General features: G+C 39.1%; 12 protein-coding genes across 14 annotated transcripts in view; 7 read left to right on the forward strand and 5 right to left on the reverse strand.

Annotated features, from left to right (window-relative positions):
- The first annotated feature begins 1227 nt into the window (after nucleotides 1-1227).
- On the forward strand, nucleotides 1228-3190 carry LOC18031135 (ectonucleotide pyrophosphatase/phosphodiesterase family member 3). Its single transcript, XM_006412756.2, has one exon. The coding sequence runs from the start codon at nucleotides 1433-1435 to the stop codon at nucleotides 2933-2935; it is 1503 nt and encodes a 500-aa protein (XP_006412819.1). The 5' UTR covers nucleotides 1228-1432; the 3' UTR covers nucleotides 2936-3190.
- A 608-nt stretch (nucleotides 3191-3798) lies between these two features.
- On the forward strand, nucleotides 3799-5667 carry LOC18031136 (thioredoxin-like 2-2, chloroplastic). The gene is made up of 4 exons (XM_006412757.2): nucleotides 3799-4209; nucleotides 4666-4848; nucleotides 4944-5108; nucleotides 5309-5667. The coding sequence occupies exons 1-4, from the start codon at nucleotides 3961-3963 to the stop codon at nucleotides 5444-5446; spliced, it is 735 nt and encodes a 244-aa protein (XP_006412820.1). The 5' UTR covers nucleotides 3799-3960; the 3' UTR covers nucleotides 5447-5667.
- Nucleotides 5668-5879: 212 nt separating this feature from the next.
- Nucleotides 5880-7329, forward strand: LOC18031137 (uncharacterized protein At4g29660). 2 transcript variants are annotated; one of them, XR_002896875.1, is made up of 3 exons: nucleotides 5880-6186; nucleotides 6664-6872; nucleotides 6951-7329. XR_002896875.1 is itself a non-coding variant. In XM_006412758.2 (2 exons), the coding sequence occupies exons 1-2, from the start codon at nucleotides 5992-5994 to the stop codon at nucleotides 6781-6783; spliced, it is 315 nt and encodes a 104-aa protein (XP_006412821.1). In that variant the 5' UTR covers nucleotides 5880-5991; the 3' UTR covers nucleotides 6784-7069. The 2 variants fall into 2 exon arrangements, 1 of the variants encoding a protein (XP_006412821.1); XM_006412758.2 differs by having other exon boundaries at nucleotides 6664-7069.
- Nucleotides 7330-9821: 2492 nt separating this feature from the next.
- On the reverse strand, nucleotides 9822-10784 carry LOC18031139 (cytidine deaminase 6). The gene has a single exon (XM_006412760.2). The coding sequence runs from the start codon at nucleotides 10778-10780 to the stop codon at nucleotides 9899-9901; it is 882 nt and encodes a 293-aa protein (XP_006412823.1). The 5' UTR covers nucleotides 10781-10784; the 3' UTR covers nucleotides 9822-9898.
- Nucleotides 10785-11922: 1138 nt separating this feature from the next.
- LOC18031140 lies at nucleotides 11923-13792 on the forward strand. The gene is made up of 8 exons (XM_006412761.2): nucleotides 11923-12284; nucleotides 12462-12529; nucleotides 12648-12795; nucleotides 12887-12967; nucleotides 13049-13135; nucleotides 13225-13310; nucleotides 13413-13533; nucleotides 13630-13792. Exons 1-8 carry the CDS (start codon nucleotides 12015-12017, stop codon nucleotides 13705-13707), a joined length of 939 nt encoding a protein of 312 aa, XP_006412824.1. The 5' UTR covers nucleotides 11923-12014; the 3' UTR covers nucleotides 13708-13792.
- A 377-nt stretch (nucleotides 13793-14169) lies between these two features.
- Nucleotides 14170-16147, forward strand: LOC18031141. Its single transcript, XM_006412762.2, has 2 exons — nucleotides 14170-14415; nucleotides 14509-16147. The coding sequence occupies exons 1-2, from the start codon at nucleotides 14183-14185 to the stop codon at nucleotides 15794-15796; spliced, it is 1521 nt and encodes a 506-aa protein (XP_006412825.1). The 5' UTR covers nucleotides 14170-14182; the 3' UTR covers nucleotides 15797-16147.
- A 389-nt stretch (nucleotides 16148-16536) lies between these two features.
- Nucleotides 16537-18702, reverse strand: LOC18028176 (UPF0725 protein At4g29550). Its single transcript, XM_006412765.2, has 6 exons — nucleotides 18306-18702; nucleotides 17924-18046; nucleotides 17466-17670; nucleotides 17222-17349; nucleotides 17034-17117; nucleotides 16537-16943 (listed from the first exon to the last, which is right to left on the reverse strand). Exons 1-6 carry the CDS (start codon nucleotides 18546-18548, stop codon nucleotides 16728-16730), a joined length of 999 nt encoding a protein of 332 aa, XP_006412828.1. The 5' UTR covers nucleotides 18549-18702; the 3' UTR covers nucleotides 16537-16727.
- Nucleotides 18703-19314: 612 nt separating this feature from the next.
- Nucleotides 19315-20251, forward strand: LOC18028177 (protein HEAT-INDUCED TAS1 TARGET 4). The gene is made up of 4 exons (XM_024148685.1): nucleotides 19315-19341; nucleotides 19456-19572; nucleotides 19663-19738; nucleotides 19829-20251. Exons 1-4 carry the CDS (start codon nucleotides 19315-19317, stop codon nucleotides 20236-20238), a joined length of 630 nt encoding a protein of 209 aa, XP_024004453.1. The 3' UTR covers nucleotides 20239-20251.
- Nucleotides 20252-21238: 987 nt separating this feature from the next.
- Nucleotides 21239-23418, reverse strand: LOC18028178 (probable acyl-[acyl-carrier-protein]--UDP-N-acetylglucosamine O-acyltransferase, mitochondrial). The gene is made up of 10 exons (XM_024148842.1): nucleotides 23311-23418; nucleotides 23133-23212; nucleotides 22703-22827; nucleotides 22479-22587; nucleotides 22266-22358; nucleotides 22062-22178; nucleotides 21901-21984; nucleotides 21723-21827; nucleotides 21543-21629; nucleotides 21239-21446 (listed from the first exon to the last, which is right to left on the reverse strand). Exons 1-10 carry the CDS (start codon nucleotides 23393-23395, stop codon nucleotides 21327-21329), a joined length of 1005 nt encoding a protein of 334 aa, XP_024004610.1. The 5' UTR covers nucleotides 23396-23418; the 3' UTR covers nucleotides 21239-21326.
- Nucleotides 23419-23801: 383 nt separating this feature from the next.
- LOC18028179 (thiamine phosphate phosphatase-like protein) lies at nucleotides 23802-25296 on the reverse strand. 2 transcript variants are annotated; one of them, XM_024148843.1, is made up of 4 exons: nucleotides 25005-25296; nucleotides 24760-24876; nucleotides 24446-24647; nucleotides 23802-24231 (listed from the first exon to the last, which is right to left on the reverse strand). In XM_024148843.1, exons 2-4 carry the CDS (start codon nucleotides 24873-24875, stop codon nucleotides 23959-23961), a joined length of 591 nt encoding a protein of 196 aa, XP_024004611.1. In that variant the 5' UTR covers nucleotide 24876; nucleotides 25005-25296; the 3' UTR covers nucleotides 23802-23958. The 2 variants fall into 2 exon arrangements, with proteins under 2 accessions (XP_024004611.1, XP_006412831.1); XM_006412768.2 differs by having other exon boundaries at nucleotides 24760-24881; nucleotides 25005-25290.
- Nucleotides 25297-25502: 206 nt separating this feature from the next.
- LOC18028180 lies at nucleotides 25503-27534 on the forward strand. Its single transcript, XM_006412770.2, has 7 exons — nucleotides 25503-25849; nucleotides 25946-26056; nucleotides 26245-26313; nucleotides 26415-26546; nucleotides 26727-26804; nucleotides 26913-27059; nucleotides 27180-27534. The coding sequence occupies exons 1-7, from the start codon at nucleotides 25649-25651 to the stop codon at nucleotides 27366-27368; spliced, it is 927 nt and encodes a 308-aa protein (XP_006412833.1). The 5' UTR covers nucleotides 25503-25648; the 3' UTR covers nucleotides 27369-27534.
- LOC18028181 (protein arginine N-methyltransferase 1.1) overlaps nucleotides 27459-27904 on the reverse strand; it is a 2367-nt gene continuing 1921 nt past the window's right edge. The window contains exon 8 of the mRNA XM_024148841.1: nucleotides 27459-27904. This exon is cut by the window's right edge and continues 167 nt beyond it. Coding sequence (XP_024004609.1) covers nucleotides 27691-27904 — 214 coding nt within the window. The 3' untranslated portion in view covers nucleotides 27459-27690.

Here is a 27904-nt window from a genome sequence, read left to right on the forward strand (position 1 = left end):
GGTTTAGGGAAATTTTTTTAATTAATTAAAAATTAAGAAACATTGTTCATAACTAAAAAAACAAATTTAAAAATTTTAAGAACCCAATACACAAGTTCACTGATGTACATGGTCTAAGTATTAAGTATTGTAAGTGAACTATTAATGATCATACTTCAAAATTCGATTTTCTTGGCAGTTTGATTTGTCAAGTCGCTGCAACATAAACGAAATCCTGACATGTGCCTATGTCACGAGATTAGCCTCGAAAACCAAATAACCCAAGAACGTGCAGCTAAACAAACAAAAAAACAAAGTTTACTAGTGGAACTGATTAAGCAGGGTTTTAATTCGTTTTTAGTTTAGATTTCAACATTCAAGAAAGCAAAATTCACAGCCTGTTTCATAAGACCAGTTGCAAAACAACAGAGGTCAAGCAAGACTCGGCCAAATTCTTGAGTCCTTTCTAGTAGATAGCACACACTCATACATATACAGAGAGAGAGAGAGAGGGCTCAGACTTAATCAGATCAGTTACAAAACCCAATTGGAAAAATTGATATTCAGTTGGTGAAGCAGGAGGATCCTAATTGGATTATTCATTATTCTTTCACACAATGAGTGAGTATCCTGGATTCATATTTTGAATTCCTTGAGGATCATCAATGTGTATGGCATTGACAAACAGACAAAATCCATTATATCAATTTTAACCACTAACCGCAGATTACGTACACCTATGGTTATAGAGACGCATTGAGATATGTGATATCTCACTCCTACTGACTCAAGTTTCTAGTAAACAAAACAAAACACGCAAATTTGGAATCTTTTGTGTGAATCAGAGTCTATATGCACACTGATACAATGATAGAGAGAGATAGAGAGAGAGATGACCTGGAAGACGTTGAGAGCGTAGGCAAGTGAGAGAAGAGAAGAGACTTTTACCAAAAAAAAAAAAAGTGAGAGAAGAGAGGCCAAGTTGGAAGAAAGACCGAAGAAACGATTCTTGTTACGAAACGGCGTCGCAGATGCGTTTTAGGGAGCTTCGCTAATGCTAACATACGCCATTGCCAGTTTGCCACCACTCCTTTTGCTGCTGCTTTTTCTCACCGGGAAACGATAAAATATAAAAATAAGTAAGACTCAATTTTTGTCTAAGTGGAGAATACGAAACGACAGCGAAGAGGAACCAACCATTTAACCGTAATTCTTTGATGTCTCTTTCACTCTCTCAGCTGTTGACTAATCAATTGGAGACTTTTTTACCTGGAAACGTGGCAGATTCATGAGCGTCCATAAGAATCTCGATCCGTCGAAAACGAGATGTGAAAGTCACTCCAATCCAGCGAGTTCGAGACCTTAATTTAATCAAAACCTCTGAACCCACAAAGCTTGCAACTTTCGGTTTGAGAGAGGCATCCACCGATCAGTCAAGGAGAAGAGATAAGCAATGATATCCGGCGACACATTATCAGCGAGAAAGCCCAAAGCTATTACACCAGAAGAAGACCAAGACCCACCAAGCCAATCAATCGCACTTCTCGACAATAACGCAGATTCCTCCGAATCCGATTCTAATTTCAATTCTTCCACTAACAGCATCTCAAGCTGCTTCATCTTCACATCTCTCCTTGTCGTCACTTGCGTCGCTCTCTCCGCCGCCTCCGCTTTCGCATTCCTCTTCTTCTCTTCCCAAAAACCCGTCCTTTCGCTCAACCAAGTCTCCAAGTCACCAACTTTCGACAGATCCGTAGCTCGCCCACTGAAGAAACTCGACAAGCCTGTGGTTCTATTGATTTCCTCAGATGGGTTTCGCTTCGGGTACCAATTCAAGACCAAACTCCCCAGCATCCACCGTTTAATCGCCAACGGAACAGAAGCCGAGACGGGTTTAATCCCAGTTTTCCCGACACTAACTTTCCCAAACCATTACTCCATCGTCACTGGTCTATACCCAGCTTATCACGGCATAATCAACAACAGGTTCTTGGATCCAGAAACAGGGAACGTTTTCACAATGGCTAGCCACGAACCAGAGTGGTGGTTAGGTGAGCCGTTGTGGGAAACAGTAGTGAACCAAGGGCTCAAGGCTGCTACTTACTTCTGGCCTGGCTCTGAGGTACACAAAGGCTCCTGGAATTGTCCTAAAGGTTATTGTCAAGACTACAATGGCTCTGTTCCTTTTGATGATAGGGTTGATACTATCTTGAGCTATTTCGATTTGCCTAGTAGCGATATCCCTAGTTTCATGACGCTTTATTTTGAAGACCCTGATCATCAAGGTCACCAAGTTGGCCCTGATGATCCTCAGATCACAGAAGCTGTAGTTAACATTGATCGGTTAATAGGAAGACTCATTGATGGGTTGAAGAAAAGAGGGATTTTTGAGGATGTGACTATGATTATGGTTGGTGATCATGGAATGGTTGGAACTTGTGATAAAAAGCTAGTTGTTCTTGATGATTTAGCTCCTTGGATCAAAATCCCTAGCAGCTGGGTTCAGTATTACACTCCCTTGCTGGCGATTAAACCACCTTCAGATCACAGTGCAGCGGATATCGTGGCTAAGATAAACGAAGGCCTGAGCTCAGGTAAAGTTGAGAATGGGAAGTACTTGAAGGTTTATCTCAAAGAGGATTTACCTAGTAGGCTGCATTATGTAGATAGTGATCGGATCCCGCCTATCATAGGGCTAGTCGATGAAGGATTCAAGGTTGAGCAGAAGAAGAGTAAAGCCAAGGAATGTGGTGGAGCTCACGGGTATGACAATGCGTTCTTTTCGATGAGGACTATATTCATCGGGCACGGTCCTATGTTCGCAAAAGGAAGGAAAGTGCCTTCTTTTGAGAATGTTGAGATATACAACCTGATCAGTTCGATTCTAGGACTAAAAGCTGCGCCAAACAATGGATCTCACGAGTTTCCTTCAAACGTTCTCTTGCCACGCGCGTAGCAGTGTAGGGTAAGTTCATTCTTCTGTCAATAAAAGGCAGCCTAGAATCTATGGCTGCGTTTTCAAGCCGCTGCAAACACGAAACATGAACGCGTTTTGATCTGTATGTTGTTTTCTTACGGTTTTTAACAGGATGTTCTACTAAACTTGTTGTGACATCTTGAATTCTTAAACTTGTCATAAAATGTGATGCTAAGATTGGAAACTTTGTACTTTCAGTCTTTCACCATAGCAACACGATTGCTTTGAATTGGATACTCAATCGTTTATCCGATGTTCTTGTAGTTGCAGACTCAATTTCACTTACTCCTTAACAACCAAAATCTTCCTTTTTTGAATCATCCTTTATATCTTGATCCAAAGTAGATAACTTGTCAGAAAGTATATGCTAGACTGAGATTTTATCATTTCTATACGAGGTAGAAACTTGGCCTCTACTCGATTGATCAAATGTGAATGGACTTAAAACAAAATTGAATTAAACTTGGTATTTTCACCATCAAAACAAAATCCTATACGATCATAAGTATGTTGTTTGTGTTGAAAACGAATTATAAATTTTCATAAAAGCAAAGATCTACAAAAAAAGAGAATATGATATTTTCTTTAGATATTTTGTTTGTACTGTACATCATTTATTTGTTCGAGACCAAAATTTCATTTTGAGTCATAACTTTCTTGTGTGAGAAAACCTTTACTCTTCTGCGATGTCTGTTAAGTGTTAACATACGATTCTAAGGAGAAACAAGACGCGTTTACACTTCTTCAACGCTAACGCATCGAGAAAACGCCAAGTAAATGACGGTAGCCAAAACGCCATTTCTCTGTTAAAATCGCGTCTATGAATATTTGGAGACAGAGAGAGAGGCACATGATGAGAGATATATCACTGGAATCTGAACCAGACAGTTTCTGATCTTCTTTGAGAAATCTTCTTTTCCTCCTGGAGGATCTCTCGGAGAAGACAAAGCGAAGAACAATCTCAGTTTCTTTTCTCTCTTATCTTTCTCGGTAGGTAAATTTAGATGGCTGGAGTCGTGCGATTATCGGCGACGTCGGTCCAGGCCCTTCGCGTCTCTTCGTCCTTCACCTCCTTTGCGACCACTCTCAATTCTCTACAACCTTGCTTACCTCCAAATTCGAATCTTAATTCTGATAAGAGATTGCGCCTGGTCTCCTCTTCTCCCTCGTGCTCGTCCTCTCATTACCCATCTTCTGGTCTCGGAAGCCAAAGTCCCCTTAGACGACCCAAGAGCAAAGTGGTTCGCGTCAAGGTGAAAAAAAAAAATGTCTTGTCTTTTAGCAGTTTCTGTCCCTAAATCGAATACCCTTTTGGAAATTGATTGATTCTCGAGCCAATTTCTGATTTCATGTTCTTCACTTTCATTTTTTTATGTCCTTGGCCTCTAGGTAGTGCTTCAAAACGTGATTTGTGACTTGTGTATTGAAAATCTGGAAACTGATTTCGGCAATCTTAGCTCACTGTTTGATATTTAGGCAATTCTTGCAGTTTGTTAGAAGCTAAGTTATGTTCTTTAGCTGCTCTTGAATCCTATTGGTTTCTGGTACTGTAATAGTACGCTATAGAATCTCATCCCACTTCAAATGATCAAAATAAGTCTAAAGTTTCAGTTTTTCGTTAGAGAGGGTTATGCTTTGGATTAGTTCAAAGTAAATTGTGATGCTTTTCGGCCATAATTGAAGTTTTCTGATGTGTGTTTGTGGTTTAGGTGGATGAGAGCGTGGCGGAGACAGAGCCACCGAAATGGTGGGAGAGGAATGCTGGACCAAACATGGTCGACATTCATTCTACTGAAGAATTCTTGAAGGCTTTAAGCGAAGCAGGCGAAAGATTAGTCATTGTAGAGTTTTATGGAACTTGGTGCGGTTCTTGCAGAGCATTGTTCCCAAAGGTAAGCTCAAGTTATTATTTCTACAAAGCTATAAGAATTCCAGTACTCTTTTGTGATCAATTAAGATGGTGTGTCTTGTTTTGAAATCTTTTCAGCTTTGCAAGACAGCAGTGGAAAATCCCGATATATTGTTTCTCAAAGTAAACTTTGATGAGAACAAACCCATGTGCAAGAGTTTGAACGTGAAAGTGCTTCCTTATTTCCACTTTTACCGGGGAGCTGATGGCCAGCTTGAGTCCTTCTCATGTTCTCTAGCTAAGGTAAAGAAACTGCTAAAATCCGGCTATTCGGTTTCTTCACCTTTTCTCTGACTAGTGTTTGGGATAAACTAGTATCATTGATACCATTGGACATTCTGGCATCAAATCTTTGCTGATATAATAGATCCAAACTTCTTGAACGCATTTTGGTTTGTCTCTGATTACTATTTGACATTCTCGTTGGATTTTTCTTCTTTCAGTTTCAGAAGATAAAAGATGCCATCAGACTGCACAACACCGCTCGTTGCAGCATTGGTCCAGCCAAGGGACCTGAAGGGTTAACCTTGGAATCTTTATCTGTGCAGACGAGTGCAGCCAAACCAGCTGGATCAAGTTGAAGTTCCAGGCTTTTAGATTTATTTCTGCAACAGTCTTTGGTTACTCAAGCAAATACTGAGCTTAATATTCTGTATATCTGTCATTATTTTTGGTATAAAAGAATACTCTTCCTGAAGCATGTTAGGATTTTTCTGCCAACAGGCAATTGCAAATGTATTTTACTGCTGGTCCTTATTGTTGTATGATGCATGTGTGAGGTTAAATATGTCTATTTTGCATAGTTTTGGGGTAAACTTTTAAGTTTTTCAATATAACAATCAATGGTTAAAAACAAGTACAATAAAATTACAAAGATTACAAGAAATTTATCTTATGTAAGTTCAAAGGTATAATAAAATTACAAAGTCTGAGCTCAACACTAAAGTGGGCCTAAAGATAAGTTTAGGGCTGAAAACTAGAACTTACAGGAATATGAGGATTGTCTGGTAAATGTATAAACTTTTTTTAACTTTTAAGTCCTGCTTGTTTCCAGATTCTCTCAGGTTGCACGCGCCGCCGCGAAAATCCAAAAATCGGCGAACGTTGAGAAGGAGAAATCTGAGAGATGCAAGGAGGAATGTGGAGCCAACTATGGAGGAAATACGCGGATTATAAGTACAACAAGTTCGAGAGATTTGCTGTCTGGGAAATGATTGAACCGTACCGTCGACCCAAAACCTTCACAACTTTGATTACTATCTATGTCGCCGCCTTTTACACCGGCGTCATCGGCGCTGCGATTACAGAGCAGATTTACAAGGTAAGCTTCTTGGTGTTATCGATTCGGCTCGGATTCGTGATTAGATTTTGTGGGTTCCTATCCGATTTAGTGTATTCGATCCCGGGTTCTCGTGATTGGCAATCTTAGGGTTCAAAATGGGAACTCTTCTTTGGTGATGATCTGAACATTCGAAATTTTCTTGAGTGCATTAGTGCATCAATACTTTGGGGAATGGAGGTTTGTTCATTACTGATAAAGGATTTCGTATTCAATAAAAACAAAAAACCTACATTTGAATTGTTCTTCATAGAACTGTTGATGAAGTCTATCAACGAAGCTGATTAATGATTGGTATGGTGGTATCTAGAAGCAAATGAAACTCTTAATCAATCCATGGTTCTTGAGGGTTTTTCCTGTTGATATTGATTTTTAAAACTGTTGTATGTGAATCAGTTACTAGAATAAGTTATGCGTCTTGTTTTACTGTAAATTTATGTTACTCCACTCTGTAAACAGGAGAAATTTTGGGAAGAGCATCCAGGGAAAACGGTGCCTCTGATGAAGCCAATATTCTATCGAGGACCATGGAGAGTTTATCGTGGTGAGGCTATTGCCTCAGATGCTAGCAGCCAGTGAAGATAACGATTAGGCTATCAGAGACTATGGTCAAGGATGTATCTCCGAGTTTGATGCGCAGCTTTAAATGGATTTATGGTCCTTCACTGGTATATATATCAAACAACTTTGTTTGTGTTCTATAGAATGCACGTCTCCTTATTTCGAGTTGTTCAAATGTCTTCTAGGTTTATGTGGATTTAAGCTTGCTGGTATACTGTCCTTGTAGACAATAAGGTCTACTGACTCTTTTAAGGTTTGTGATTCTCCAAGTTACAAGTAATGACAGTCTCGTTATAGCATCAAAGTTTTCCTGTGAGAAGTTTAAGGGTCTCTATCCATTCCTTTGAATATCTCTCCTTTCCATTAGTAGTACATCGTGGAAGTCCTCTCTTCTTTTTTCCTTAAATAAAACATTCCCGTGTACGAAAGATGGCCATGCTGTTCAAGTAGAGCTTCACGTTCTAGCAGAGACAACAAACACACTTACGAGCCGACAGATTGTACATGGGAAGTTTGACATGGATAGAGAGGTTTGGAGTCTCATAGAGATATAGGAAAGAAACAAATTGGTCAACAAATGAAAACTGTTTTTTTTTTTTTTTTCCTTTGTTTTATCAATTGATAAAACTTAATAACAATTTTTTTTTTTATGATTTTTTTTTAATTAAAATGTTTATCTAGCAATCAACCACTTAGTATATAGATAATAATATCACCTCATACGAGCTGGATTTGACAATTGGAGTGACATTTGGAAAGTACAGCAAGAAGCTCCTTGGTAAGTTGCAGTTTCTTGTCATCATCTTCAATACCAATGTCAACTTCCACTTTCATCACTTGAAGAGAATCTGTTTGGCACAAGAAACGCTCTAGTTGCCTTAATTCTTTAACACTTCCTCTATAACTGGATATCTCTAACACCTTCACTGCATTCTCCCTGACACAGACTCCACGACTGTTGATACAGTGAAGTCCCTGAGCCAACAAATATATTGTAAGACAGTATATACTAAATGTGCAAGAACAAACAAAAAAAAACTGTATAAATTATACCTTGAGAACAAGAGTTTCTAGCTTTGGAGAGTTTTTGAGCAAACTCGTAAGCAGTTTCCAACCTCGTTTTGTTTTAGACTCGAACGAGAGTTTAACCAGTTTTTGGAACCAAGGACAGTCATCCAATAATCAAAGACTGAATACAAAACCTGCAACACACCACACCATAAACAAACAAATCAACTAGAGGTCATTGTCATGATAAGTAGAAAAACCAAAGTAAGGGAAGGGAATGACTTTTAGACCTCCACAGTATTTGAAGAGAAGTCAAGGATGCGAACGTGGCTTATCCAACGAAAGACTCTTGATAGATTACGAAGTTGGTTGCCGCGGCGGTTGGGGCCTTCTCTTATCAGTCCCCCCACAAGATCTAGCGGGGCTTCGACAAGAGATTTAAAGAAATTGGCGGACTTAATGTAACATCTAGATCTTTCAGAGTAGTCAAGGTACACAAGACTCGGTGTCTCGAAGATGATATCTTCAAACTTTGTGCGCATTGTGACTCTTTAATTTGATGGTTGGGTTGGGATATACATGGAAGATCTTGTGGAGCGTCTTCATGGTTGATGTACTTGTAATTGAAGACGAGTTCTCTAAGCGCTGGGCAACCTTCAAGCATGTACATAAAAAAATCGTCCTCTGAGACGTAAACTGTATCGAGGAAGAGATACTTTAGCATCGGAAGGAACACTAGTGGAGATCTGTCTCCGACACAAAGCTCTGTTCCTAATGTCAGTTTAACCAGTGTATTGCTGGTGAAGATAGTGCAAGGAAGAGGACGTTGTGGCTCGTTATGCTCACAATCGGTCTTTATGCGAAGATCGAGTTCCAAGGCACATGATATCCATCGGTTGGTCTGAGCAATGTCGACAGGATCATCTCGGCACTTTAGTGAGAATTTCTTGATGGTGTTTTGCAGAGACAGGGTTTTATCAACAAAAGTCCTGAAGCTTTTGTGAATCTCTTCCCTCCTTCGTCGTCTCTGTCTTTTACCTTGTTTGGGATGCAAGAAATCTGACTGGTCCAAGTCGAGGTGGTGTTGTGGAGCGAAGAGAAGTATCATGAGTGAAAACAGATTTCTCCATCTTTTGGAGAGGATTGAGGTTGAAGCAGCTCGTTTTGTGGGGAGAAAGGACAAGATCTGAGCAAGTGTCTCGTCTGGAAGAGAGCTGATTGCATCTTTAGACCTAGTTTTTACCTTTCTCGTCGCCATCGCACACGGAACTGAGTTGAAATCTGTCAATTTGCTCAAGGAGATATATAATCCAAAAATCGCAAATCGATAACAATTAGGGCTTCTCTGTTTTCTTTTAATTTTTTATATTTTTCATTAGAGTAAGGAAAAAGGTGGTGAGTTTAATTAGGGCTCCTCTGTTCTATAGAATGCAAGTCTCCTTACTTCGAGTTGTTCGAATGTCTTCTCTAGGTTTATGTGGATTTAAGCTTGCAGGTATACTGTCCTTGTAGACAATAAGGTCTACTGACTCTTTTTAAGTTTTTTTAATTCTCCAGATTGCAAGTAATGACAGTCTCGTTATAGCATCAAAGTTTTCCTGTGAAAAGTTTAAGGGTAATCCATCCATTCCTTTGAATATCTCTCCTTTAGTACATCGTGGAAGGCCTCTCTTCTTTTGTCCTTAAATAAAACATTCCCGTGTACTACACGAAATATCATCTAACAACCTCAGAAACATTGAGCCGATGCAGATTTTTCTCTTCAAATTAGGCATCTTCACATTTTTTTCTCCATATATATAGGTTCTCTGTTCTCTGTTTCTTTATCTCTTTTTGTTGTTTTATTAAATTTATTAAATTTTGTTGTTTGTTTTTACGTACGAAGTGATTTGAGATTGTAAAATTTACTACTGCATAAACCCAAGAAGAAAACAAAACATAACAGTAACGATTATAATTATTTTATTATCATCCTTCAATAGTTCAATTTTAAAACTATGAACAATTATAATTGCCCTATACTGGATTAATATGATCGTTCCCTTACATTTTCATACTCTTTATCACCATTTTTATAAACACGCATTAACTTTTCAAATCTCGTTTCAGTTCTCACATATAATTCTTAGGGCTTAGCCAGCTCGCTGCAATGGAAAACCTTGAAAACGAAGTCGCGGCTGGATATCTTCTCTAAAATCATCCTTGATGTGTCCTCTTGACTCACCATGGCATCTTTCTTCTCCACCAGCACAGCTTCGACGATATTATCAAACTCTTTACCTCCGTTAGCCACGTAATCAACCAAGACCGCTTGTACAGGCCCTAAACTTGGGTTATACGCAACCGATTCCATGTACCATCCTCTGTACACTTTCCCATCGCGACCCCTCAGCGCAACTCCCGACGGACACATGCTGTAGGGAGCAAACGATTTGTTCGCCGCCGCTAGAGCCATGCTTTTCAGATCGGTCTCTCCGGCGGAAACTACGGGATCCAAGAAAGCGAGGCCGTTATGTCGCGCCTGGAGTAGGAGAGGTAACTCTTCCGGGAGGAGATTAGTGTCCGGACGTGGAAGGAGGCTATCGAGATTCACGTATTCGTTCTTGTTCTTTGTTGGATTCTTGATCAAGATTCTGATCTTTGGCGCCTCGCGTATTTCTTGAAGAAACTGGCGGCAGTGACCACACGGAGCGTCGAAGACGGAGCCGTCGGAGGAGACGGCTAAGCGAGTGAGCTGTCGCTCGGAGTTGAGAACGAGGTTGGTGACGAGGAATTGCTCGGCGTGGATGGAGTGGTGAAGAGGAAGACCAGGGAGTTCGATGTTGACGCCTAAGTAGACCACACCAGATGATCCGAGTCCAACGGCTCCAACATTGAATCCGGAGATTGGAGCCAAACCGAGTGATACCTTACGGTCAATCAGCGAGACTAGGTTCATTGGGTCGTTGACGACGCCGGCGGATTCTGCTTCTTGGCGAGTGAGAACGAAGTTGGAGGGCTGTCCCATTGTTTCTGACTGTTTTTTTTTTTTTGGATCTTGTTTTGGGATTTCGTTTTATGTTGAGAGACTGGAAATGAGATGAGAAGTGGAGAAGCAAGTCTTGAAACTTATGTGTGTGCATATTGAATTGTACTTTGTAAATGGTCTTTACTTCATTCACAACGCAACCAACATTAGCTACTATTATTAAAAAGGGGATTGTGACTCTTTAGGATCTTAATGTGAAGAAGACTCCATGATGACTTGTGAATCCTCTTTTTAAAAGCGAAGTTGGTAGGACTATTTTGTTGTAGTTTAGTAGAAAGTGGATTGTAATGTAGTGAAGAGTCGTATGGTTTGAATATATAGTGTCATAGTGATATAGATGAAGAATGCACAAAATTAAATTACAAAATGCTAGTTCAAATGTCGAGCTAGATTGGTGCATTGGTTACTAATGGGGCCGGATCTGGGCCAAACCCATTGAAACATTTGTTTCAAATCCCCAATTTTTTTTTGTCTAATTTAGTCTATAATGTTTTTAAAAATTTTTTTTTTTATAAAGCCAATTAAGCCCATATTCCTGTTTTTGTTTCAAGTCCCCAAAATCTCAGATCCAGTTCCTGTTCATGGCGTTGTGGTATTACTGTCTATATCCAAATCCATTATAGAATAAGTGTTTTGAGTCATTACAAGTACAGTAACAAGGAATATATTACCAAATCACGTTGATAAAAAAGGTAATAGGGGGTCACTCTATGTTACCAAAAAAAAGAAACTGATCAAGTGGCTGACTGGAGAAGTTTATAAATTGTAATGACGTGAACATAACAGAGAAGTTTAGTCAGTTTAATGTCTCAGCTCAACAAAGTCTCAACTTGTTTTCGTTTTGTTACTGATAACTTGATGTAAAAAGCAGAGATATGACTCTAATTTGTTATTTTTGACTCTAATTTCTTAAAAATTAATGACTCTAATTTGTTTTGAAGAAAGAAAAAAAAAATGACTCCTAATTTGTTATTTCTACCTTTATTGCAAAAAAAGACTTTTTAGTTTACTTTATTGCATTTGCTTCCCCAAAGCTTTGTAAATAGTAGTAAATAAACCCCACGATAGAAACGACCACGTAACAGTGGTATGCATCACTGGAGTAGTTGCGTCATCTTCTTCGATACGCTAGACCATCTCATCGTGTCATGTTCTGTCCTGAAAAGCCCAAAACCTCTTCGAAACCAGACAAAATCCACCAATCAATGAAACAATGCCGAAAACTTGTAATTTTCTTGGCCTCAGATCCAATCCTCTCCCACTGTTTTTCTCCTCCACCGGATATTCCCCTTTCCTCCGAGCTTCTTCTGCTCTGAATCTCCCGACGGCTGCTTCTAGACATGTCGACCGTTGGATTCGCGCTTCTTCACGTCGCCGACTGGTTCTGGGAGGTTTTAGCGGCGTTTCCTTGTGGATGAACAATATGTCCGGTAAATCTTTCATAGCTTCCGCGAGGCAGACGAATCCTTCTCCAGTCGAACAGGTCTTCTCGTTCAATTAGCTAATCGTCTCAAAGTTCGTACTTTTAGGCATTTAGGTGTATCAATCGCATTGGGAATTAACATTTCGAAATGTCGCTTGTGATTGAACCAAAGATATACATTTTGACTAAAGTGTTTGTGGGAAATTTCTGAAATCGACCTTCTTTGTTTGAATTTAGGCGTTGAATAATGTGAATTGGCCCGAGAATTTTCCTTTCAAGGAAGAAGATTTCCAGCGATTCGACGAGTAAGATAAAATTCCCAAGCTTTTTGTTAATAGTCTTTACTCTGCTTTATCCTCTCAGTCATTCAGACATACTGAGATCTTGTGACTTTTGTCCTAACATTGTTGGATTTTTTTTCAGGTCGTCTGATTCGACATTCTACGAAGCTCCAAGGTTTGTGACACACATTGATGATCCAGCCATAGCTGCACTGACAAAGTATTACTCCAAGGTTTTGCCTCAGAGCGATACTCCGGGAGTGAGCATACTCGATATGTGTAGCAGTTGGGTACGCACGACAATTCAAATCCTTTCACAGTGTGTTTATTGAGAATAATCCCCTGAAGTTTAGATTATTGGCTCTTATGATGTTTACATAGGTCAGTCATTATCCAGCCGGGTATAAGCAAGAACGAATAGTTGGAATGGGTATGAACGAAGATGAACTTAAGCGCAATCCGGTAAAGATGATTCAATATATATACCATTCAGGGATGAGATGGATCATCATATCATAGGATCTTATGTTCTCTCTGTCTCAGGTTCTTACCGAGTACATAGTCCAAGACTTGAATATCAATCCAAAGCTTCCTTTTGAAGACAACTCTTTCCAAGTTATTACCAATGTGGTAAAGACCAAACTTCCTTTAAAACTTAACACTTATTAATTGCATCTCGAAGCTATTATGAATTAGTATGTTTCTGTGCATCTCAACAGGTAAGTGTGGATTACCTTACAAAGCCACTTGAAGTTTTCAAGGAAATGAACAGAATCCTCAAGCCAGGAGGACTCGCACTAATGAGGTTCTCTTTAAACATAAATTTGTCTAAGTCTTGTGACACCGTAGTACACACAAGCCAGGAGGACTCGCACTAATGATCACTTCCTCTTATCTTTCTTTGTAGCTTCTCGAACCGTTGCTTCTTTACGAAAGCAGTATCGATATGGACATCAACTGGCGACGCAGATCACGCTCTCATTGTCGGATCATACTTTCACTATGCCGGAGGATTTGAACCTCCTCAGGTATTTCAATATAATTAATTCTTTACAAGAAACCTTCTAAGAGATTTGTCACTCTTTTCTTGGTAATGAATTCGTTCCAACTTGTGACCGATCCAGGCGGTTGATATATCTCCAAATCCAGGACGTTCAGATCCAATGTACGTCGTTTACTCCAGAAAACTCCCCATGGCTTAAAGCTGAGGTTGAAACCTTTCATGTATACACATAATCTTTACACCAAAACTCAGATAGAGACAGGAAATTAATCTTCATTTAATCATTGGCTGGATCGTTCATAGCCTCCACGGTTATAAAGTTAAGTCATAAGCGCGCAGAATGTAGAATTATATTTCTCTACGCGTACCAACCGCAAATTTGAACCCTGAAACCAGTGGTAGTAAGAAATATCAATTAACTATGTAGTAGAAGAATTCATCACCACAATATAAGTAGAAGAGCAAAGAGCAGCAGATATAGAAAAAAATACATTTCAATGGTTCCAATTTGGTAAATCGTTATAAGAAGCGGAAACAAAATCAGCTTGAGTAAAGATGTGTATAAAATAAAATAAAAATAAAATAAAAAGTCAAAAGGCAAAGGAAACGTCTGCTTTCCCGCGTTTAGTTTTTCTCGGTGACGGTTTAGTTGAGAGAAAGAGGGAACACAAAAAATGCAGGAGTGGATTCCGCTCTTCGTCATTTTCTTCAAGAGTCCGTCGCCGGAAACCGAGGCGTCGCAATGGCTAGATGAAGCTTCCAACTCTTTGTCTTCATCCTCCTCCTCGTCTTCTTCTTCTTCTTCTTCCGCCTCAGCGGCAACTCCGATCAATCGGAGCTCGTTTGTTTCACTTCTGAAGAAACAATGCGATGTAATCGATCAGGATTCATCTCCGCCTGAAAAGAAGTAATGCCCAGATTGAAAATTGGTTTCTTTTTGTTGGTTTTCTGTTTATTGGACCGATATGGTTGGTTGCTCATGAAATTGATTTTCGTTTAGGGTTCTGTTCATTGAGACATTGCCCAACATGGTTCAGTCTCGGATTCTATCTTTCCTCCTCTTAGAGTATCGGAGGTTTTGCGTTAGGGATTTGGTTTGGCTGGCGAGGGAAATGTTGAGCGGTGTTAAAGATGTCGATTTCTGGGTTCAGAGAGCTGCACAGAACCTGCTCGATGGAATTCCTGAACCAAAATTTGATTGGATATCTCGTCTTGATTTGGATTCGGCTGATGACAACAGCACTGCGGAGGAATTTGACTCTGTGCCTGATTGGCTAAGTGAGAAGGCTGGTTCTACTGGTACAGTTCTTCCATGGCTTCCAGTATCATTCGACGATGTACATTCAGAAATGCTAGTTGTTGATTCCTGTAATGGAAAGGAGATGATGAGTCAAGTCAGAGACACTATGGAAGTAGATCATCGAGATGTCGTGGATAACATTGATCATACTATGAATGTTTCGTTACGGCCTGATGATCATGAAATGACAGCGAGTTTAAGATCTCAGATTACGAGCTTTGAGTCTACTTCTGAGGTTTTAACCTTATGTGAAGAAATTCGGAAACTTTGCTTGGACAAGGGTAGGGACTCTTTTAGAGTTTTGGCTTTAATTGAGCCTTGGAATGCAGATGATGAGACTGCTGCAGTTTTGCTTTCGAATTTGCATAGTGGAAGTGAGGATGATGAGCTTGGTGGTTGGCCAAGCCAGATTCTATGTTCGATCGTGCTTCCCAAGTTTTTGGCTCTTGAGAAATCCGCCTCTCGTGTGTTGATGTCTGCAACAGTCGAGTTTTGTAAGATCCACCAAAGAGCAGCTGAGTATGCGTTGGTGTTCCCTTTGATACTCAGGAAAGAAGGGATTAACAACTTCATTTGTGAGGTGGTTTCAAGGGTTCTGAAAGAATGCTGGCATTTGGGTCATATCTCTGCTTTTTGTCAGAAGTTACTTTGTGGAAGAACAGAAGAGAAGAGGTTTTTGTTCCTTCCCTGCCACCAAAATCTTATATCTGATGAGCTAACATGGAATGAACCACTGTTCATCATTATCCAGAACATCTTGATCCATGACGTCCCTTTAACCCAAGATTCCGTTGATTGTCTTGTTTCTAAGGTTCAGGAGATGGCAGAAGGGTATTCTAAATCACTAAAATTTGGAAACTTCTTGCTACATTTTATTGCCAAATGTGCTCCAATGCTACATGCTCATAAGTATCCGCTGATCGAATCTGTGAAGTGCACTCATAGTCTAGTTACAAAATCTATAATATCCAAACTTAACGCTCTGTAGCTCCAGTTTCCTAGACTGTTCTTTGGTATATACTTTTCTTCAATGACGACATGAGCATTCATCTGCGAGTGGATGATGGACTGAACAAGATGTGGTTCTCAAGGGTTTGATTAGGGGTTATGAAGGTGTTAACAAGGCTTATCTCAGTCCAGATGAGCACTAAACATTTCTACTTTTGTTGGAATAACACGGTTGCAGGTATGAACAGAACACATGGATGTGATTCTACTGATTAACTAGTAAATTTGAATCAGTATGATTCAGGCTTGTCTTGTGAAGGAAACGCAAAATACAAGACCTACTTCCTCTACTAATGTAATGGTCAACATTTGCTTCATGGTCTGAATTTGGAACCCCTGTCTTGTCTCTGATTGGTGGTTGAAGAAAATTTCGGATATCTTGAAATTTGGAAGATATCTTCAAATTTGAAGCCATTGGGATACAAGAGATATAATGGCATCAGCAGCAGAATACAAGTCCTGTAAGTACTTATAGGACCGATTTGCACCTCGTGGAAGTAGAATGATAATGTAAGTACTTGAGAGGCTAATGATTTAAAAAATTTTAGTGCAGATCTAGATAGCTTCATAATGATTAATAAATACAAATTCTAAAAAGATTTCAGAAGAGCAATGCTATATACAGAAAATGAAAATTAAGAAATTCGTTGGCAATAAGATTCGGAAGATGAAGAAACAATAGCAATAGCCAGAGTGGAGATTGATGATTTAGAGTCTAGATAGAATTAAAAAAAGGTACTAATACAAACAAAATCAGCTTGATTAACTAACATGGACGGATGATTAATGAAATTAAGACATAGCAACTTGATAGGATTATTTGTTATTCAGTAAATGACATTGGAACACCAAACAGCAGAGGATAATCTGAAACATCTTAAAACAAACCAAATTTAGTCAATAGAGCAGACCTAAACCGGACACTTAACTGCAAGAGAAAGGTGTCCCAGAACCCCATCTGTGGTTCTTCTTACCACGGCTCTATGATCTTCGGTTTGAGCCCTGTCCCTGAAACTAATGTAGAAGATTGCATTCCCGGCCTTGAGCTTGTCCTTTGACTCCATGGCTTCATGAGTTTGCACAACCACATTCGTGATCTCCAGAGGCACACCAAACTTGAGCTTTGTCTAGGAGACAAACGACAAAAGTAGTATAAAAAATTACCAAGACTGATATTTAGTTTGTTCACAAAAAAGAACAAAACAAAAAAGGCATACCAAGCTATTTTCCCAGAGCGGAAAAAACGCGTATTCAGCATACAAACTAAGCCAATCATTTTCTCGAATGTCTGAGTCTTGAACCTGTGAAAGACAAAAAAAATCAAAGATAAGAGTAAACGCAAAAACAGCCTTTACCTACACATTGAGAATGGATATTAACAAATGAACATTATGCTCTCTCTGACCTCGTAATACTGTTGATGCTTATCCTTAGATTGCACCAGAGCATCATCCGGAAGCCACTTTAGATCACCTTTGTAAAAATCATCAATTGCCTCATAATTCCATTGGCAGTCCCCCTCGTCTTCAGCATCTTTTGAAACATTCCAACATTAGTATAACATTTTTATTCTTTAACACACATGATTGATTAAAAATTCACAAAGAACCTTTTATGGGGTTTGATTCCACACACACAGAGAGGCTAACCTTGAGTTTCGGGTTTTATTCTACAAACTTCAGTCTCTATTCTAAAGTCTTCGAAAGTCATACACGAACATCTCGTAACACACGTCTGGAAAACAAAACGTGAGTCACTGGCTGGATCCATAGCATCTGCAGTTATATAATAGGTGCATAGTCCGGTGAGTATAGAGTTATATTTCTCTAATCGCAGCAGCTGAAAGTTTGAGCCCTGCAGTTGATCAAGAATCTAACGAATTAGAAAGAAAGGCAAGTGAATAAATATGGTAAAGTGAATAAATAGACCAAAAATGTAGCATATTTAATGAGAGAGTAGCTTGATGATCTAATCAAGAAAAAAAAACAAACAAATAGGCCTCTCTCTCGTGTATCAAGAATCCACCATAACACAACAAGCAAAAGCAAAAAGGAGAAGTCTCTCACTTGAGGAGGCATATAGATCATCAATAACAAGAGATAATTACCCGTTGAAAATTGTACCAATGAAGTCCCAACTTAGCACAAATGGCAATCTCGTCCCGATCATCATCTGAACATTTGAACGGCAACATTGAACCATTCGGAATAGACATGTTCAAGTCAAATCCCTGAAGAAACAAAATACAATCAATACGAGAATAAAAAAAATCGATTACAGAAGAGCAATAAATCATCCTTTTTATGAGAACTCAATGTCCATTTTTCTGAGAAAACTATGATAGCAAAAACCGAATCATGACCCCATGTGCTACGAATTCGAGGATAAAAACTACACTAAATATGGCTAATAAGAAAATCGGAGAAGTTGAGATTTCAGATCTACCACGCAATGGATAAAAAAACAAAAAAAAACAAAAGGAATCTTACGCCTGATTCGCGAATTTGGCGATAATACTCGGTTTCCAGAACCGGATCAACATCCTCGTCTGATTCGCACGCCGGGGGTGAGACGTAACTTCCTCCTCCTACTTTCTTTACAGGAACATACTTTCCTTCCTCCAAAACATAATAGGTCTTACCTTCTTCCGCCGCCGTCGGAGTGACTTCTCCCGCCGTCGGAGTGACTTCTCCGACCTTTCGCTTGCGCTGAGGAGGTTGGTTCGTCGACATATCTGGGACCAAAACATAGACGACACGAACGGAATTCCTCTATAGAGAGAGACTAAACATCAAATGGGCCGGTATCCGGCCCATTTGACCCATGAAAAGATCCGTAGGGCTAAAAGAAAGAACGACGTCGGAATTGTTCCTAAGGGGTTTCGTTAATTCTTTTATGCGCATTTAAAGGCATAACATAATTAAACAAATCTTTTTTCTCGGCGCTTGTTGTGGGGTTTTAGCACCGGCCCCATCTCCGATTCGCCGCTTCCGGTCGAGTTGTTTACTTCTCATTCACGGTAAGTTGTTGTTTCATGTTTCTTCTTCTTTTTTTTTCATTACTTCTTCTGAAGAAAAGAAAACAAGTTGTCACAGCGTCGTCAGTTTCCGTCGCAACTTGACGGGCGATGAGCTTATTGGGTTCTCTGTCTACTTCTCTGGTTTACTCAAGATTTACTCAAGATTTGTCTCTAGGAACTGAAAATTTTGACTACGCTACTTTATTAGAACGATCTAGGTTTGAGATTAGACTGAATGTTACTCAATTCATATTCCCATTCCTATTCATTTCTTTTAAATTGATCTTTAGAAAGTTTCTTTCTCATATGTGATGAAGTTGTTGTTACCCCCTTGTTTATGATAAACAATAGGAAAGTACTCGATAAATTCTTTTACTCTTTCTCTTCAATTGAATGTCGGTTATATCCATATATACATTATAATTTCTCTAATGAATCTTTAATTACTTGTATATATATTGACCTCAGGTGAGTAAACAATGGAGGAAGAGGAAGTCGTCGCTGAGGTAAGTATATGATATAGATATTTGTAGCTTTTATAAGGCTTGGTCTAATTGGTTGTTAAGTTATTAAACCTGTAACGTTCAAACTATCCTCACATATCGACTCTCCTAATATAGGAAATTTTAGACTTACCGGTGGAAATCATTTCACAAATCCTGGAAACAAATCCCACTTCTTCAATCAAGTTCATCAAGATCAAACATGCAATATATGCATACTGGCGTGTATTTCGAGTAAGATTCATGTCATGTGTCTTCATGCTACCTTATGAGCTATATACTGTTTAGGGCTTAGAAGTAATGTGTCTTCCTAATTAACTTCAGAATGTACAAGATAGCTTGAAGGGTACGAATTGGAAGGAAGAGATGGGCCGTGTTAGAAATCAAGGATTATGTAGTGGTAATCTCTCTTTCCAATGAAAAATTACGAGTCCAGTTTCATGTTATTGGATATTGAGCACCTAATAACTACCTCTTGCTTTTTTAACAGACACATGCTGGGCCGTTGTAGCCGCTGAACTCGTCAGTGCACTGTTGTTCATCAAGAAGATTAACAAGACTTACATAGAATACTCAGCTCAAGATATTCTCGATTTTGCTGATCCGGAGAAAGCAAGAAACTGCAACAGGCATGACCACTACTGCTACACTCTGAGCATAAGGAAAGGGTTACATTACGTTCTTCGTGAAGGACTTCAAAAGGAAGAGCATAGGCCATATAAGAGGTGTAGACATGCTAGTGAAATACCGGCACGTATTCCACGTGATTTGGCGCACATAGATGGCGTGGAAATGTTATCTTTCGACGAAGCACTCATCAAGCTAGAGACACAACCAATTGGAGCATCGTTGCATATTTTTATGCCGGATTACAAACTCGTTAAAAAGCTATATCTCTAATTCTCTTAAATATGATCAAAACTTGTTTAAGTTGAAACACTTGTTATACTAGATATGTACTAAAAGATTGGTTTTTTCAGGGAATCTATCGTGGCCCAACGTGTGCAGGTTCTACATTTAGAGGAATGCATGCGGTTTCAGTGATTGGTGTGGGTGAGTTAGATGGCGAAAAGTATTTTCTAGTAAAATCAACCCATGGGAGGGAAGTGGGGGATAAAGGATACCTCAAGGTTTCGATGGAGATAATGCTGGCCCAAATAGCTAAAGACAACATGGCTCATGTACCAGGCATGGTTCTTGATAACAAGTTTGTGAAACCTAAACCATTGATTCTTGACTTCCGTTGCCCAACTCTTCATGCAAAGGGTAGTCCAATGAAATGTGATTGAGGTAAATAAATGTTTTCGTTTACTGTTTATCACACACGAAGAAGCTGTGAAAGAAAGAAGATTGTTTTTGAAGAGACTACTCATTAGTCATGACTTTATGTAATTGTCATTCGTAATGATATAATAAGGCGACTTGTAAATTTTTAAAGGAAGTCCCGATTTTGCCATCGCTCATGTAAGTAGACACATCTTCAAACGTATTGTAATAATACCCAAATGAAATTTCTTTCATTGATTTTGCCATCACTCATGTAAGTCCTGATTTTGCCATCGCTCATGTAAGTAGACACATCTTCAACGTATTGTAATAATACCCAAATGAAATTTCTTTCATTGATTTTTCCATCACTCATGTAAGTCCTGATTTTGCCATCGCTCATGTAAGTAGACACATCTTCAAACGTATTGTAATAATACCCAAATGAAATTTCTTTCATTGATTTTGCCATCACTCATGCAAGTCCTGATTTTGCCATCACTCATGCAAGTCCTGATTTTGCCATCACTCATGTAAGTAGACACATCTTAAACGTATTGTAATAATAACCAAATAAATTACTTTAAATTGCAAGTAATTTAAAGGAACACAATGTTGATAACACTTGGTAAAAGCTAAGACTATTACAAATTCCTTGAGAGATATGGTGTTGTGCCATTGTTGAGCAATGAATGCCTAATCTAAGTCTCTAAGCTGTGAACTCAAGAATTGAGCCAATATCTGAACTTGCATATCCCACGACGACCTTCTGCGAAAGAATCTCGGATTGACTGCAACATGGCACCAACCGCAGGAATACTGTACAGCTCTTGGTTCTGTTCCTGCATTAAGCATCAAATACAGTATGGAAAGAGTTGAGCAGTAACAAGCCTGAGACAGTGAAGAGAGACTTTTGAGTGATAACTGATAACACGTACCATCTTTGTGAGACGCTCATCAAGACTTAAGGGGACCGTTTCCGTAGACATGAATATCTTACGATAGGCTGCTCTCAGGCTTTTCATCTACCAATGCCAAGAAAAAAGACATGAGTAACATTTGAAAGTGATATACAGCTTCTTACTTCAAAAGGCTTAACATTTTGACACACTACAAACCTCGGACATGGTAAATCCATTTCGTCTAAGTCCCTCCAGATTCAAACCTCGAAGTTCAGCTCTTTCCCCAGTCACCATCATGTACTTTGGAACATCTTGTGAAACCTATATACAATCGCACTAGTGAGTATCTACTAAGAATTTTGGGCGGAACTAAGAGTATGAGATGAAAGTATACCACAGAACCACCACCAATGAAAGCGAAAGAGCCAATATGACAGAACTGGTGGATCACCGTGGCTCCTGCTGTGTGTGTATAGTCCTGCATTCACAACATAAACCAAATGAAACCATGCTGCGAAATCCAGGTTTAGAGTATACACACCAGAAAGATCTTACTTCTACAATCACATGGCCCGCAAGAAGCGTATTGTTGGCAAATATGTTGCGGTCACCAATCTTGCAGTCGTGAGCGATATGACAAGATCCCATGATTAGATTGTTGTCGCCAATAACCTATTCAAACAAATGAAAGTTAGAGCTCAAAACACGGGAAATCATCTCAAAACCTTCAATCATATTGGTCAATGAGCAGTTGCTTACCGTTTTGTCACTAGACTTTGATGACCTGTGAATCGAACAGAACTCCCTAATTTCATTGTTGTTACCGATGCAAAGAAAGCACTCATCCCCATGCTAAAACAAGAAAAACAGAGCATGAATTCTTGACGGATATCAGTATCTACTCCCTAATCAGGGCGAGATTAGGACGATAACAATCAAAAGAGGCAACAAGATATCGTCTCTCTCACACACCTTGTACTTCAAGTCTTGGCATTTAACACCAACCACGGCGTGGTGACCGATAATGTTATTGCCTCCTATGACAGTATAACCAGGAAGCTCATCGCCAACAACAGCACCACTGGCTGACGAAAATTCAAGGCAGATACATAGCGAAGATCAATCGATATAAAGAAAAAGAACAGAGAAAACATGTTATATTAGGGACGATAATCTAAGAGATCAAAGGGATTTACGTCATCAGAACACAAGAATCCCCCAACTCTGTATTTCCAAAGATATGGCTACAAGGATAGAGTTTGCAGCCATCGCCTAGCTTCACTGAAGAGCCAACTGTACAGTATGGACCAACTGAAACTCCCTGTTAGAAAAAGAGGAAACAAAATTAGTCTAAGGAAAGTCTAACTTGCCCAATTCTTAAACAAAGCATCACACTTTGGCCAGGATCCATCAAATTCATCCTGTTCTACTAATTATAACATCCAGTTACGTAAAGCTAAAAAACATTACTTTGTGAGTGTTTAGTTATTCTACTCTTAAAGATGATCAGAGAAGGAGTTTACACCCAATCTAATTTTGCAACAAGATCAAAATTCACCCAATTTTGAAGGTTTTGTTATAGTAGTTTGATGGCAAGAACAAGAAATGTCACAAAACAAACCAAACCTTCCCAATCACAGCACTTGGGTGGACGACAGCACTCGGGTGTATAAAGACTTGAGAATCTCTCGCAACTTCATGAGAATCTGCTCCAAGCCACACAAATAGAATAGAGATATAATAAACTCTGCTAATCATATGCTCACATGAGCAGAAGCGGAAAGAGAGAGATATGAAGATTTACAGGAGAGACTAGAGGATAGACTACGGATAGAGGAACTGATGAGAGGAGAGAAGACCCTCTCGCGTGCTTTAAGGAGAGAATTCATGGCGGGCTAAGTAGAGCAAACACAAACAACTTCGATTTCATACATGCTGTGTTCGACGAAATGCCTCAAAGAAAGTTAAACGAGAAAAAAAAAAAAAAACATTTTCACACGCGCCCAAGGATTGAGCACGTTATATCAACGCGCCTGGGTTTTATATTCATTTGGTAAAGCTATTTATGAAGAATTTGATAGAATCAATTATATAATATATTCGCTCTTTAGCATTTATTCATTTGTATAAATTTCATAGTTTATTTTGAAGTGTGCTAACAATTTAAGATTTTCTTTCAAAGTACTATTTTGACGTTGTTCTAAATTTTATGAAATTTTTCAAAACAACAACTTTCATCTTTTTGGCACCAAATATAAATTGAAAAACAAAATCCTTCATTTTCATAAGATTTTATTGGTATAGTAGCTTTGATTTAAACGATGGTAGCAATTAATTTCCATCACCATGACAGAAAACAATGCCCAAATCAGTCAAGTGGAGAAGAACAATTCGAAACACTTTTGACTATAACAAACAATCCAATATGGCGCTGTTTCAAAAGAGGTACTGTTTATGAATCTTCCTTTGTTGTTGTGCTGACAAGTTGCATAAGGATTCTCTGTAGTTCCTCAGCATTGCTCCATTCCATGACTTCTGCTTTGATCAGTGACGAATTATCTGAAATCCGCTTCCAAAGCGGATAATTCGTTCTCGGCATCACACAATCACACTCTCTCAGCTTCAAAGTCGGGCAGAAGTCACCTCCTCCATCTCCAAGGTAGATAAACCTTCTTGTGATTTGATCGTTGGGAGAAGAAGCACGTATATGGTCCATTACCAGACCCTGAGGAACAAAATCAACATTCACAAGTCAAAATTGAATCCAGTTCCACCAAATGCAACTCGCTTTAGAAGCCAAGATTTTTCAGCTCAAGGACTCAAGACTAATTCCAAATTCTAATAAACATCCAAGTTTGAGAACAATAAAATTGCAAGTCTAACTAGGTAGACAGACATGGAGGCAGGCTATATAGATTACAAAAAATATATAGTAGTACCTTGCATAGATTTGAAGGGCAGAGATTGCAGTTATGTGGAGGCGATGCAGCACCATGGTACGGTAAAATCTGCAACTTTCCATTTTCATCAACAGAGATTGGATTTGTGTAAATTTCTGAGAAGCAGTCCAACAACTTATGCTGCTCTAGTATCTTCTCAATGAAAAACTGGTTTGCATCACTCACAATCTTCAGATCACATCTGCATTTGCAAAATTAACACTCAGCCAAACTAGAAGACGAAGCTCACCATATCTATCTAAGTGAGCTAATAAGTGTGCAGACACTAAAATATAAAACGCCATAGTTCATACCCTAAAGACTTGGCTGATTTTATAGCTTCAATAATCTGAGAATCAATTGGCATTTTTCTCAAGCAAGCTTCGATGTCCTCAATCGATCTCCCTTGTGAATGCAGCTCCGTCATCATCCTGTCCTTTCCACAATCAAGTCCCAAAAAACAAAAAAAAAACAAAAACAAAAATTCAAGAAACGAAGACACTAAATCATAGAAATGGCTTTCAAGTTATATCGAGTTTATCGTTGATATATGAAATACCATAAGGCGATTCCATGGTAAAGTGAAGCGGAGCTGATGGAAGATCTCTGAGAGTCCCATTTGTGTTACAACCCAATTGTCACTATCTCCGTCGATCAAAGTCCGATCAAAATCGAATATAATCACGATCCCGGCCATTTCTCTAGTTAAACGCAACGCCGGAGCTTGCTTCTTGCCGTCAATGTTGAAGGTCAAAATCGAATATAATCACGAATATAATCACGATCACTGCAATCACTTCTCCTCTTCTCTGGTCGTCTTTCCTAATTGGCCGATCCGTCACTTGAATTATGTTCCTGTCGTAAAAGACAGAATGGATCTTATTCATCCCTTCAAATTACATTTGAGCCATCGAATCAGATTAAATGATGGGCCTAATGTCTTTCCTCAGGCCCATTTAGTGGGCTCCATTTCGTGTCAGCAATCGAATAGCCAATAAGATTGCACGAAACACGTTAACAGGCGTAACATCGATTCCACTTCAACAACACGGCAAAGGAAATCAAAAACCCACATTTCTCGGCAAAGAAATCGTAAAACCCATATGATCGATCTCTTATATATTAATAAGTTTGATTAAAGTCTCAAACTTTCACTGATTTTAAGAGCGAGAGAGTTTCTGTCTGTTTCATTCAACGGTGGAGATGAATCGAGTTCTGATAGCTGTAACATTAGCTCTTCTAGCTTCGTCGGCGTTATTACCTGTCTCCGATGGCGCGAAGAAACCGTCGTCGACGCCGAGAAAGGAGGATGTTCCGTACATAAAGTGTCAGGTTTGCGAGAAACTAGCCTCGCGGCTACACCAGCTAGTGAAGGAGAAGCAAGAGCAGATCTCGCCCAAGAAGGTAGAATTTTGCTATGAAATCAGTGATCTTTCTATTTTGTTTTCTGTTTGGTGTGTTACTGATCACTGAGATTTTTGGGTGGAAAACAAATGCTAGATCTCGGAGTATGAGATCATTGAGATAGCTGAAAATGTCTGCAACTTGAAGAAAGAGGAAGCTGATTGGATACTCAAGATTGACATTGTGGAGAAAGGCGATAAGCTTCAGGTAATAGATATTTCTCTGTCTCTCTCCTACTTGTTTGATCCAAGATTATTCTCTTGTAGCTTAGGAAGAAATATTTTGGTAATTTAGGGGTTGAATTAAGTGGAAACTTGTACATTTGTTGTAATATCGCAATGGTGGGTATCTCTTGACTCTCTCAAAAGTTTGATTCTTTTGAATTGGTTTCGTAGCTGGTTGAACAACAAGAAGAAGGGATGTGCAATTCTGAGTGCAAGACGATAGAGGCTGCTTGTCAAAAGGTGAGCACTTTTGTGATCTTTCAGCTATTAGTACAATTTGATTTGCATTTTTTTGTAGCATTAAGAGGGTAAGTGGTTTTTATCTCTTTGTGTGTTTTCAGGTCATTGGTTACTCAGACACCGATGTTGCAGAGTTTATATACAAGTCAAAGCCTGATCTTGTTTCACTGGTAAATCATCTATGCAAAGACCTGACCGATGCTTGTAGCAAGAACCCGCCTCCTGTTCCCAAGGTAACTTCCTATGGCACTTTCTTGGAAACCATATAATCTATCCAAAGACCATCCGTTTTTTGAAATTGAAATGTGGATCCTCGGTGATTTGAGTCCGTGAGTCTTAGTTACTGTGTAGTTGACAATTGGACGAAAAGACAGAAACTTTTTGTGATAAGTGTCCCTTTATCTTTGGTCCAGGATCGGGTTCCTGGAGAACCATTTGTTGCAAAACCATCGAAGGATGCTGAAATGGACAAGATATTGAGATCTATGCAGGTGATCTTTGATGACTTCGATCAATTGTTGTCCCCATATTATGAAGCTAAACATATCAACGGAATGATCTTAGTCTAACTCTGATTGACTGTTATTTTGTTCCTTCAGGGTATGCCAGGAGCACCTGGCATGAAGGTATACTCTAGAGACGATATAGAGAAGTATAAAGATAACTTGGGGAAATTCGGTACTGAAGATGAAGATGGCGACGATGATGAAGATGAGGAAGACGATGAAAAGTTTCCCAAGAACTTGGTACATAAGAAGTTTCTGTTTTCAGATCTTTGGCTTAAACTTTGATAAAGAATAAGAAGTAGAAACCAAGATCTTTCACTCTTTTGTCTAATACACTTGTTATGGTATTGTTGGTTTCAGGGAAAAGTTTTGACAGAGAAAGAGGATAAAAAGGACGAATGGAAGAAGACAATTACTAAGGAAATCAAGAAGAAAGGTGAGGTTCTGAAGAGACATGCGCAGAAAGTGTCGAACCGGGTTCGGAGATGGTGGAAAGGACTTAAATCGTCTTCTTCAAAGAAACCTAAATCCGGAAAATCTGAGCTATAGAAAACAGTTTGGACCAGTTCTGTTTTTAGTTTTTAATGTACTCTTCTTCTTCACAGTGCTTTTTGTAGATTTCTTTTAGTGTCTATGATCTTTTTAAGAGAATGTGTTGAGACATCAGTTCTTGTAACAGAAGAAATAACATACAATGTGATGGTTTAGTGAAAAATCATAAATTTAACTCAGAAAAAAACAAATGTTGCGTAGTGAAGCAAAGGGAATGTTGCAAAACTGGAAAAAAAATACAAAAATTAAAATCACAAATTTGAGAAATGCGTCTCAGTTTCAGCTGTAGACTTGAAGTTCTGCTTCTTTTGAGAGAAGCTCAGCGCATTTTGTAGTGTTGAGTTTTTGAGATCTTGGAATGTTGGCCATCTAAAGAATAGCTTAGTTTTATGTCAACGTCACGAGGATTCTTCTTGTTATACGAAACGGACATGCTTCCAGTGATTGTCTCACCCTCACATATGGTTAACACATCTTCTAGGTACATGACTGTTTGTTTCCAGTGTGTAGCCCGGGATCTCGGTCCTGCATTT

The sequence above is a fragment of the Eutrema salsugineum genome, unplaced genomic scaffold, assembly GCF_000478725.1.
Source record: "Eutrema salsugineum unplaced genomic scaffold, Eutsalg1_0 scaffold_1, whole genome shotgun sequence".
NCBI classification, from domain to species: domain Eukaryota; kingdom Viridiplantae; phylum Streptophyta; class Magnoliopsida; order Brassicales; family Brassicaceae; genus Eutrema; species Eutrema salsugineum.